This window comes from Cryptomeria japonica, chromosome 10 (assembly GCF_030272615.1).
Source record: "Cryptomeria japonica chromosome 10, Sugi_1.0, whole genome shotgun sequence".
Classification (NCBI taxonomy): Eukaryota; Viridiplantae; Streptophyta; class Pinopsida; order Cupressales; family Cupressaceae; genus Cryptomeria; species Cryptomeria japonica.
The window spans coordinates 419,271,233-419,283,524 of record NC_081414.1 but is presented as its reverse complement, the minus strand read 5'-3'; the positions used below and the strand labels follow the sequence as shown (position 1 = coordinate 419,283,524).

At 39.1% G+C, this 12,292-nt stretch overlaps 1 protein-coding gene across 1 annotated transcript in view; it reads right to left on the bottom strand.

The window, feature by feature from the left end:
- Positions 1-747: 747 nt before the first annotated feature.
- Positions 748-12,292, bottom strand: part of LOC131034101 (uncharacterized) — a 33,452-nt gene continuing 21,907 nt past the window's right edge. Inside the window, exon 9 of the mRNA XM_057965475.2 lies at positions 748-1,190. Within this exon, the coding sequence (XP_057821458.2) occupies positions 987-1,190 (204 nt within the window). The 3' untranslated portion in view covers positions 748-986. The remainder of the gene's footprint in view (positions 1,191-12,292) is intronic.

The following is a 12,292-nucleotide window of genomic DNA, read 5'->3' as shown; positions in this document are numbered from 1 at the left end:
AATTAAAAAAGCACCTAGCTACTACAAAATTTCTATTGAAACAAATATTATCATAGATTTCAACTCTAACTTTACAAAATGTACAACAAAACAGAGAAAAAACAATTAAAAACACAAGAGTAGAGCAAATTATTTATTTCTTGGATATGGATTGGTTTGTGGGAAGTGGTAACAACCATCTTCAAGAACGTCTTGCCATGGTTTAATGCTCATGGGAGTCTTAGCAGAGGCTACCTGCCATTTGACTGCACACATGCCTATCGTATTAAAGCTCTCAACTCTATAATTTTCTTACATTAGAGTGGTGAGAGTTATGCCTGCTCTTGAGTGATCCCCACTATGTAATATTGTGCATTCTCTGCTAACAAGCATTTGGTTACTTGGAGAGTGTATTCATCATTTTCAATTATTACATTGACTCTATCATTGTTGCTTACTGGATCTATTCTTTCTTGTTGCTTTCCCACAATATGGAGGCAAAGCAAGCTCTTTTTCATTAAAAACAAGTTGTGTGTGCATGTGTGCCTCAAATGGATATTTGCTTTGATTGTAGATGGATTCTGCAATTTCATTGAGGTTGACAATGAAATTTAGGACAACCGTTTGGCAGATGTTGTATATCAAATTTTCTCTAATCTTACTTCCATTTGTTCTACAACAGGCATCAGTAAATTGAAATCTTAAAATAAAGTTGTCATGACAGATGATTAATTAGACATCATGTCCATGGACAAAATTTGGCTTGGATGTCGTTAAATGGGACTGCTTCAAATTGCTCACAAAATTAATACACAACAGAAAAGTGAACTAAAGATGCCCTTTTTGTTTGGTCAGATACTCACTTTGTACAACATTGCAAATATCTTTTAAGACCAAACTGATTGATAGGGAAAACAGAGCTTCACGCAAAAAAGTAACTACCATATCCAAACCTCTATTCAAAAAAACTTGGTATGAGAAAGGCAATGCCCACTCAAATTCTTCACCTATTTCAAATCTTTGCCTTCAAATCTACCTCCACTTTCAATTATACCTTGACCATTATCTGATGTATCATCCTCACTACTATGTTCAGTACTATCATTATCATCTAGTGCCAATTCAGACTGGTCACTTTCAAGTTCACTTTCTGCTTTGTTTTTTAGGCTCTTTAAGGTTTTGTGCATCCCCTCTTGTTGATTCTTATTCATCTGTGACAAAACATGGAGTCAATTCATTTACGAGTTGGAGTTATACATCAAAGAAAAAGTAAAAAGCAATTGAAAGCACAAGATTGTTACCTATTATGTGCATTACAATAACAACATAATCTAAATGTATTACAATATGTATTGTCTAATTCAATTCAATTGAAATCTACTCTTTAGCAACAAACATACTCAACTAAATTTTACTCTCAAAACAAAACCATTTTAATATAAGAATTTTCATATGATGCAAAATTCAAAGTTTTTTGGGGACCCCACTGATGGTGAAGGAGGAAGGAGAAGAAGTACGTGAAGAGGAGGTCGGCTGGCATTAATGCCGAGGAGAAGGAGGGCATCCGAGTGTTAATGCTGGGGAGGTCCCCCATTTGTGACCTCACCTAGAGCAAGGGCCAGGATAAAAATCCTTGCACTTTACCGATCGAAAAAAAAAAAAAAAAAAATCATAAGTTTTAGAAACAGGAGTAAAATTCCAAAGCAAAATCCCATTTAATGGGGAAAGATAGCAACATATTATTTGGTAGAAAATATGAAACCAGAAAGTATTCATATATGGTCAACAGTAGCAAAACTTTTTTTTGTTATTATTTATGATATTTTGTTTTATAAAAGTACCCGACATATTAAGTTGATGCAACTATTATGTAGGCTTCTATCATGAAAATTCATTGTAAAGAGCTATGAAGTTGAAATAAAGTAAGCAATCTTATAAAGTAAGCAATCTTACTGAAACATAGAAAAAAGAGCCTTGGAGGATAATATATGCTAACCAAAAACTTATGCATTATCTATCAGCTTGCCCCTTGTTCCTTGTGCATTTCATTTACCTTGTAAATATGTACTCTTTTAGGCACAATCTATTTACAATGAACATATCCACAATTGATTTTGACTTTCAAACGACTCTGTGACATTCCACAAAAACTCGAAACTTTTCTTTTTTCGTTAAATCACAGCCGCACCAGTAATATATTGGTGATTAAAATAAAAGATACAAAATTCTGCATACGCAGTCCAGATCTTGTTTTCAGAATCTAGGTGCCCTATAAGGCACTACCAACCAGCTAAAAACATACTGTATGATGCTAATAAGCATGGAGATTGAAAAAACCATGCTGTATATGTCCATATCTGCTAAACAGAGGTGCCCTATATGGCACTAACAGAGACCTATTCTATTATGACTATAGCTTGGAAGAAAGAAAATATATCCAAGCTTCCGAGATCTAAAACATATACAAAGGGAAACACTTTAGTCCTTATCTGCAGAGGAACATCCACGGCATTGGCCACGTTTCTTTCCTTAGCCTTTCATCTCCACCAAGCTTCAGTCCACAAAAACACAGTCCCCATGTGGCGGAAGTGGTTGCTTGGCAGCCTGAGAGGCCTCCATCTCCAGGTCTTTCTGTGCAGGTTTGTCATGACGCCTCTCCAAGAGGTGCTAGGGGACCTCTGTAACTTCTTATACCTCCCTGGCTTCCGCCATGTCTGGCGACCATGGCTCATAAACCTCAACAATCATATATTCTGTCCACCAATTTCCTCCAGAGGTGGCTTTCTGCCCTAGCCATCTTTGTAGAAACTCAATATTTCGAGCAATGCTCGGCTTTCGATCTTCAAATGCACCCTCATCTTTGATGATGAGAATGGGTCTCTTGGGAATGTTTTGTATGGCAGCACTAGGAACCCTAGACCCATCTCTTATCACATTATCCTCCGGGTACGGGGCCTGCAAATCCTCATTCACATTATCAACAGCCAAATTAAGATCTCCTAAGATTTCCTTTCGGAAAAGAGCTCGACACAGAAGGGTGACTTCAAATTTCTTCAAACCCATGACTAGAAGAATTGAGACGAAAACCGCTGGGATATTTGTGTTAACTCGGCAGCGGTGCTCTGTCTCAATAAACTCCTCCCCCAGGACTTGTCTCACAGCCCTATTGACAAGATCATCCTCCAGCTCCAAGACCTCTCTCCATCTCTTATCTTTGATGGGTTCAAGGAAGGCCATTCGCCTATTAGCTGACAGCAGACGCAGAGTAGACTCCATGAAAACCAAGCTAAATTTAGCAAACTTTTTATTTTCTCTTCAACTCTCTTCAAGCACAAGCTTGGTTATTCCTGCTTTTATCGATGAGAGGGGTACCCGAACATAATGAAATGAACAATCTCAAAACTCTCCTACACATCCAGTTTAATTAACAACTTGCCTCAAAAATCATACACTCCAACTTGGAAGTTGATCCGAGATCATTATAACTGTCTTTGGAAAAGACAATTACTAACCATTCATTAAATGCGAATTTCAAATCAAATAACCGCATATTCCTTTCGGGAATGATAAAGACATAAGCTCCAACTTATGTGGCAATAGGAGCTGAGCTGGCAGCCACCTCAACCATAACCATCTCTTCTCCATCCGCACCCTTATTAGCTAAATTGTCAACTAATATGTTGGCCTCCTGATAAACATGATTGATAGTATAGTCGTCAATTGTATCTAAAATTTCCAGAGCCCAATCCAGGAGACCCTTAAGCCTCCAATTGGGAGTATCTCGTTTTTTGACTGCATTGACAATAATGGCTGAATCCCCTTCGATTTCAATCTTCGAGATGTTCAACTCTTTACAGAGCAGGATACCTTCAATGAATCCATCAAACTCTGCATAATTGTTGGTGGCTACTCCTAGGCTAATTGACTTATAAGCAATGACTTTCTTCTCCCAAGAGTGGATAATGCATCCAGCCCCAGCTACCCCTGGATTCCCTCTAGAGGCTCCATCGAAATTGAGCTTATGCCAACCGAACTGCAGAGCCAACCAAACACACTGCATCCTTGCTGCTTGTTTATCTTTACTGATATCACCCACAAAGGGGGGAATGCAAAGACCATGCCAGTTCTTCCTCATGAGATTATCCCATTCTGAAAACCTACAATCTTTCCTGACATACTTGAGATTCTTGTCGTTTACTACATCTACTATGGCTGCCTCAATCTTGTTAAGCAGCCTATCAACACGTAATTCTCTGTCTTTGAATATTCTTTTGTTTCTCTCCTTCCAAATCTCCCAGACCATTATTGAGGGGCTGATGATCCATAAAACTCCAAAAAGACTTGATTTCTTTAGAGATGGCCAGGCAAAAAACTATTGCAAAATACTTGAAGGCATTAGAGTAGACCACCCTAGTTTGTTAATGAGCCAGTTCCAACATTGACGGGAGAAAGAGCATTTTAAGAGAAGATGATCAGCATCTTCTTCTACCTCTTTGCATAGAACACCATTAAGGGCCTTGAAAGCCAATTTTCTTAAAGTAGTCGGAGGTTAAGATTCGTTTTTGTATGGCAGCCCATGCAAAGGCCCCTGCTTTAGGCAAGCATAACTTATCCCAGCAAAGGGAAATGGGCAAGGAATCTCCAATTTGTTGTGCCTCCTTGTATATTGCTTGGAACCCATCTTTAGAATTATATTGCCCATTGTTTGACTTTGTCCAAATGATTCTATCACTGCCTTCTCGAAATACCAAAGTCCTAGAAGCCAAAATATTTTTTAACATCTCCCAATTTTCCTTTCTCATATGAGCTGAAAAATCTTTCCATCTCTATCCAAGAGGCAAGGAGGGGGTATCCATCTCTACATACCTACAAAGGTTTGGCCCCCGCATTTGGATGAAGAGGCCCTTGAAAGCACTGGTGTCCATTAACCTATCTATTGGAGGATGACCACCCCATGAGTCCTCCCAGAATAGGGCCAATCTGCCATCGAATACATCCCAAGAGACGTTGTAGAAGCACACTCCAGCGCTAAATGATGAAATTCCAGATTCTGGATCCTTTCGAAGGCTTAGAGACTCTAAAGATATCTTCATTATTTCCAGAGTTTAGGTATTTCGCCTAAATGATTCTAACCCGTTTGAGGTTTGGCTGTGAGTAAATTCTCCAAGCTAGTTTTGCTCCTAGAGCCTGATTTTGCCAAATCATATTCTTGAGGCCTATTCCCCCATCTTGCTTTGATTTGCATATTTTGTCCTTGGATATCAAGGCTATTTTTTCTTTTCTGAGAGACCTTGCCAGTAGAATCTTCTCAAAAGATGTATTAATTTTTTGTTGGTTCTTGTTGGGAGGTCGAGCCAGGACATCATGTAGATGGGCAAAGTTGATAAGATTGATTTGAGAAGAAAAGATCTTCCCGCCCAGGAGAGCCATTTCCCTTTCCAAACAGATAGTCTCTTTTCCATTTTTTCACAGAGGGGTTCCCATAATTTCGAGTTTTGGATGCCTTTGTCAAGAGGAATCCCAAGATAAGAGCATGGCAGCTTTCCTATCTTGAACCTCAGACTGTTTGCAATTAAAATTTCTTTTCTGTGATCCAAATTAAAGAAGATCTCGGATTTTTCATTACTTACCTCTTGGCCAGAAGCTTTCTCATACTGATTGAGCATCAACTTAAACTCCCTAGCTTCCTTTCTACTTCCCAAACCCAACAGAAGGGTATCATCTGCAAATTGTTGATGCATGCAAGGCTCCACTCCATTAGTAATTTGAATACCAGCAATCTTTCCCTGTCTTCTTATATCGGAAATGCTCAGTCATAATTATGAATAGGAAAGGGTACAGAGGGTCACCCTGTCTCAAACCTTTGGAGGTCTCAAAAAAACCTTCAAGCGTTCCATTCACAATTACTGAAAATCTCGGAGTTGATATACAGAAAAAGATCCAATCTATCCATCTTTTGCTAAAACTAAATGCCTCCAAGCATTTACACAGAAAGCACCAATCTACTTTATCATATGCCTTCTTCACGTCCAATTTGATGATCATACTTGGTCTCTTTTGATTCTGGATTGAGTGGATCCCTTCTTGGGCTAAGATTATACCATCCAGAATTGATCTTCCTGGGACAAAACCAATTTGCTCATCTGAAATGATGCTTGGGAGCACCTTCTTGAGTCTATTGGCCATGACCTTAGCCAAAAGTTTGTAGATCATGTTGCATAAAGAGATAGGTCTAAATTCTTCCCACCTCACTGCATTCTCTTTTTTTGCGATAAGAGCTAAGTATGTGTTATTGATTTCCTTTAGAAATCTACCTTCTTTCTGGGCTGCTACTATAGCTTCGACCACATCATCTCCAATGATGCTCCAACACTTTTGGTAGAAACCGGTCGGGAAACCATCTGGGCCTAAGGCCTTATCCATTTGGAACTAAGAGAGGGCTGCTTCAACTTCTGCCCTAGAAATCCTTTCATTGAGCATCCTATTCTAATCTTCCGAGACCAAGTTGGGAATGAAAAGTGAACATTTTCTCTGACTGTCCAAATCTGAACCCTTCAAATTATTGAGAATGTTGTTAAAATACTCCACTGCACTCTCTGCAATCAAGGCATGATCTTCCAGGACTACTCCATTTCCTATCTATATTCTTGTAACTTTGTTCACTGCCCTTTCTTTGCTTTACTGAATTATGAAACAAATTTGTATTTTTATCTCCATCCTCAAGCCAGGATTCCCTAGACTTCTGCTTCCAATAGATCTCTTCTTTAGCTAAAATATCCTCATAATCCTGTAGGAGTTTCTTTTCAAGGATAAAGCTCTCCCTATCCATCCCATCCTGGAGTACTTGCTCGTCCAAGGCTGCCATATCATGTTCTATTTTCTCTTTTTCTGAGAAAATGTTCTTGAAATGCTCTTTATTCCATTGTAATAGCTTGTGCTTGGTTGCTTTTAGCTTGGAGACTAGGCAAAAGAACTTAGACCCTAAGAATTGGTCTTCATTCCACCATTCCTAAAGATTTGTGAGAAAGTCCTTATGTTTTAACCACATAAACTCGAACTTAAAGGGTGACCATCTAGGTTTCTTATCTCCTAGAATCTCTAGTAAGATTGGAAAATGATCCAATCCCGACCAAGGCTGCACAGAAGCTTTCATAACATAGGGAAGGGTGGATAGGTCCCCTTTTATGAAGAATTTGTCTAGTTTTTCTGCAATCAGGCTAAAGCCAAGCCTACGATTATTCCAGGTGAATTCATTACTCCCAATCTCAATTTCCAATTAATTGTTCCTGCAAACCCAGTTTTTAAAGTCTTCCTGGGATCACCGAATCATCCGAGAGCCTCCCCTCTTATCAGAGCAGTGTAGAATTGCATTGAAATCCCCTCCTAGAATTATATGATGATTTGAAAATTTTGTTAGAAATCTTTCAATCTCTAACCAGACCTCTCTTTTTCTTATGGTGGAGATGGGTTCATAAACATTGATTAGAATTATTTTTAGATTGTTGTTCAAAGATTTGACAAGCCCACCCTGCCAATGCTTTGTTGCCTCCATAATTTCAAAGCTTACAGCATTTTTCTTCCAGAGAATAGCCAAGCCTCCGCATGCACCATCTGCATTTACTACCTCTGCCTACCATAGGCCCAGTCTAAAGGAAAATTTAGCCACATCCTTTGAATTTAATTTTGTTTCCTAAAGGAGCATTATATTAGTTTGGTTTGCTATGCATTTGTGCTTGACCAAGCGTTGCTTGTTAGGGGCATTTAAGCCCCTAACATTCCAAGACAGAATTTTCAAAGCTTTTGCAAGGGATGATCCCTTCCCCTGCATCAGCAGATCTATAATCTTCGTTTGCTCCTTTGCCTGCCCATCCAGGCTCCAAAGCTCTAAAAAAGACTTTCTTCCTCTTTTGCCTAGGGTATCCTTGCCACAGTCTGGCATTTTCATGGAAGACATTTCCTGATTGAGCCCCATTCCACAATTTTCGCTGCCTGGGTTTAGGGGATTTATCTCTTCCTGATCATCATCATTCAGATTGTCCAATTCTTTTATTTTTTGAATCAAGGCGTGTCGCTCTAGTTCCCTCAATTCTTCAATTAAAATCTCATCATCTAAATCCTTTCCTGATTCAAGTTCCATATCTTTTCCCAGCAGATCCTCCATACCATCCTGGTTAAGTGTGAAGAGTGAATTATTAATCCATTATGCTCCCTCCTGATGGTTCCCTTGATCCAAAGATGCCAAATTCTTGCTTATCTCATTCTGTAGGTACTCCATCTCGTGGCTCAATTGGAGTAGTTGGTGCTTGGCTACCATGTTTTCTTGTTCATACCTCCTATCTAATGCTGTGGGGCTTTCTCCATTATTGTGAGTGATGGGGGTCGAAGAAGGCCCTATCTCAGTGTTATTCATCAAAATGTTGTGTGTAGAATCCTGGGTCTCCTTTTCATGCATGGGATCTAGTGGCATACCATTATTCTGACCTTCTGAGCTCTGGGGTTTCGATGCCATCCTCACATCACACCCACTTCCAGATTGATGACACATGTTCTTATCACACTGATTGGGATTCATCTTTTCCATCGATTTATTGGGGTTATCCTCCACGCGTGAGATATTTACTGGCTTCCCTTTACTCAATGAGCAGCTAGCAGTGAAACTTTTGCAAATAAAACACTTGCCACCCGTAAACTCTACAATAATCTTTTGAAACCATGAACCCTCATTAGTTAGGATTTCCAAATTATCCAGGTATCTGAAGTTCATATCCAGATCCACCAGGATCTTAGCCTTCCCTGATCTACCTAGGTAAAATTCTTCATCATATCCAATCACTTTTCCAAGGGAGTTCCCAATTTTATCTAATACCTCTGTGCTCCAATATTCAAGGAGGAGATCAATTAGGGTTATCCAATTGAGGAAACCGGGTCGGGCAGTGAGTTGAGGGGTTGAAATTCGGCTTCCAATCCATTGTATAAAAACAAAAAACTTCAAAGAAAATCAGTTCCCCAAACAAAAATATCCTTTTTAAGCTTTTATCTCTACATTCAAGAAAGAAGAATCCTCCATCTAGGGTTTTGATGCTTACCCAATCTACAAAGGTGTCTGAAAACCAGTCCAGAATCCATTGCACAGGAGGATCCTTTCCTGTCCATTTAATGAATAGTGCGCACTCCTTCAGGTGATCCTTGCGCGATTGGAGATAATAGGCAAAGATCGATATTAGCTTGCTTCTCCTATCCGGTGGCGAGTAGGGATTGCTATTTTGAATGTGACTGATGGTTTTTGGGGGAATTGTTCTCCTCCACTGCTTTTGCGGGGGATTGCTATTGGAGGTAGATCCCCACCTTTTATGTGAAGGAGGCTTTGCCGGCAATCCAAACCCTCTCCTTCCACGCCATTGGTTTTGTGCCTTACTGAGATTCCCCTTTACCAGACCTGAATTCTCCCTTCGCTGCACGATCTCCACTGCTGGTTTAATCGGACCTTTGCTGACAGCTAGTTGCTTTGCTTCTGCACCTTGAACTCCCCTTGACTTGGTTTTGCCCTGCGGTTGAAGATCTGTTCCCAACTGCAATCGCATTCACCCCGGATAAGATGCTCTGGCTGCCACCATTACCACTCTGCCCCTGCCATTGGCCTTTCCTTCACTGATCTGTCCATCCTACCTGGCCTGCGAATCTTTGCCTGCCTTGAAACTTGCAAGCCATTTTTATATTTATCATTCTCGGGTAGACTATATTTTGTTGGTCTGAAAGTAAAGGACAAAAAAACCCCACAAAAACTCGAAACTTATTTACATCAAACCACTGTAATTAGACTCAGATTAATTGAAACTATAAAATTTTGACATATAGTGCTGAATGGATTCTATAATCGTTTAGATAATTGATTTCATCGCTTGGTGATGTTAACGAAAAAATGTCCTTTGAAATGTAAATCATGATTAGTCCTTATGATTTACAATTATCGTCCTAAATGCATAATGTATTAATCTCCATGTATATATTATGGCCAAGCTGAGACTAAGCAAAGGATACTGATAACATGGTGAACTTAATCCATCTAACTCCAAAAATCTCCGCAACCATGACAAGTACCATTTGCATTGTCTAGTGTACTATAACATGTTTGCATTGCATTAAATGAATGGTGTGAGGTTGTGTTTGATCCTGTGGGCTTGAGTATCCAAGTTGAAAGAGATGATATACCATTGCATACACTTTTAGGAAATATTGTGTGTTCGACTTAAGGGTGTCTATTATTTATTGCTTAGTTTTGTTATTGACGTTTGGCTCACTTGAGAAGCGCCTGCCATATCGGATCAAGACATTGATCAACGTTATAATGGTTAATTTTGGAAGAAAAAGGATAGTGTCCGTTCTCTGTGTTTGGCATTATTGTGCAGTGTGTTCTTGTGCAGAACAAAGGGGTTAAAACCTAATTTATGGGAACTGCTATTTAAGCAGCAAGTTCAGTCTCATTCATAGTGGCTCCAGTTCCACAGAGGCTTGGTGAACGCAGGGTAACTCGGCAATTTGTATTTTGAAACAAGCATTTAAAGCAGGCATGGAAATCAGAAGATGGATTTGATGAGATGGAGAGAAGCTGACTGGAAAAGGATTGTAAGGCATAATTCCATGGCAACCACTCAAGTTGGGAATTCAGTTGTTTTCAGAGGTATTTCCCTTGTTTTTGCTGATGAATATTGAAAATGGAATGTTTGTATGTTTTGGAAACAAGGATAGCTTATGAAAAGGGTTGAGAGACTTTGCCATGTCAATCCTGGACAATCTAGGGTTTGGCAGAGTTACAGGATTTCAACCATTTCAAATCCAGTATTGCTTCAAAGGAGTAGGCTTAGTGATCTCTATGCATGGAAGAGACGGTTGTTGCGTAGAATGGTTACATGTTTCATTAACTGTGTTAAGGAGTTACATAAGAATGTAATCCAAGTTTCGGATGAATAAATCTTGTATAATTTAATCCCCATTGTCTACAGTTGACTAGTAAACATGGGTACTAGTCAACTGTGACTATATGCCAGAAATTCCTTTAGGGAAGTTTTGATTATAACACTGCTGTTGCCCTGCTTTGATTTGCATGGCTGAGATTGTGAGAGTTTTCTTTAATAGATTTGTTATTGTGTTCAGTAGTAAAACCTAATTTTGTAACGGAAGGAAACTTCTGGGTGGGATTTCGTGTTGATGATGATGTTTCTAGTTCAATGAGCTTCTGACAAGACTGTAAAATTTTATTAGAAAGATGTAATTGCACTTTGATTCATTGAGGGGTTTCTTACTCTGGCAATGGTCATCATTTGGGAATGTTAGCAGTGATCTTAAAGAACTATTCTCTCTTGTAGCCTGTTGTACCTTAATGACTAATGGCTTTGTTATGTGTCGAAGTGGGGTTTCCTACTTGTTGATTATTTATGACTTGTTATTCTTCTTAAAAGGCTGTGACAAGTTGTTATACAAAATGGATCAACCGTCGAATATAGATAACTGTGACCGTTATCAGCTAATTCCCTGCTAAGAATGACACTATTTTTTGTAAATTTGATTGATGCTGGGCTGAGTTGCCATTAAACTTTATCAATCACATTTACTGAGTAAATTCAGTTTGGTAGGATTTCATGCTTTATTACCTGCCGTATGCTACCTGTTATAAGTCCTGAGCAAACTATACGAGTTTGTTGATAAGGTATTTCACTGTGATTCCACTGTCAGCTCTCTAGTCATATCTTTAACATGGTGTTTAATGTTAGCAGTGGGCTTGAGGAACTACCATACATTTGATAGTTGTTTTAACCTAAATGGATTACTAATAGTGGCTGAACTAGTAGTATGGTGGGGATTCCCACTTGTAGGCTGTATATGAAGGTTGTCATTCTTGTGCTCTGGTTCTTAACAATGTACCATCCATTTGGGGTGACTGTACGGGGATTCTTGAGGACTGCAGGAGTGTTGAAAATCTACAATGTTGTTGGAACTGTATGAAACTTGTTATTGTTGGAACCATTTAAAAAGCCATCAATCTAAGCACAGGCAAAAGAAATCAAATCTTTGTGGTCATGAGGACCCCTGAAGGGAACCAACATCTTTGCAATGATTCACAAAGGCAGCTAGTCACAGAATAGTTGCAAGTTTGCAACTGGGGCACAAGCAGAAACCATAAGCAAGAGTTTTGAAGTGAAATTTTGTGGGTATTACTTTATTTTATTCTCTACCAAATCCCATTCTGTCTTCTACTGAAAAATCTGACAAGGTCTGTGTCAAAATTTTCCAGATATCCTAGTCTGCATAATCTGAT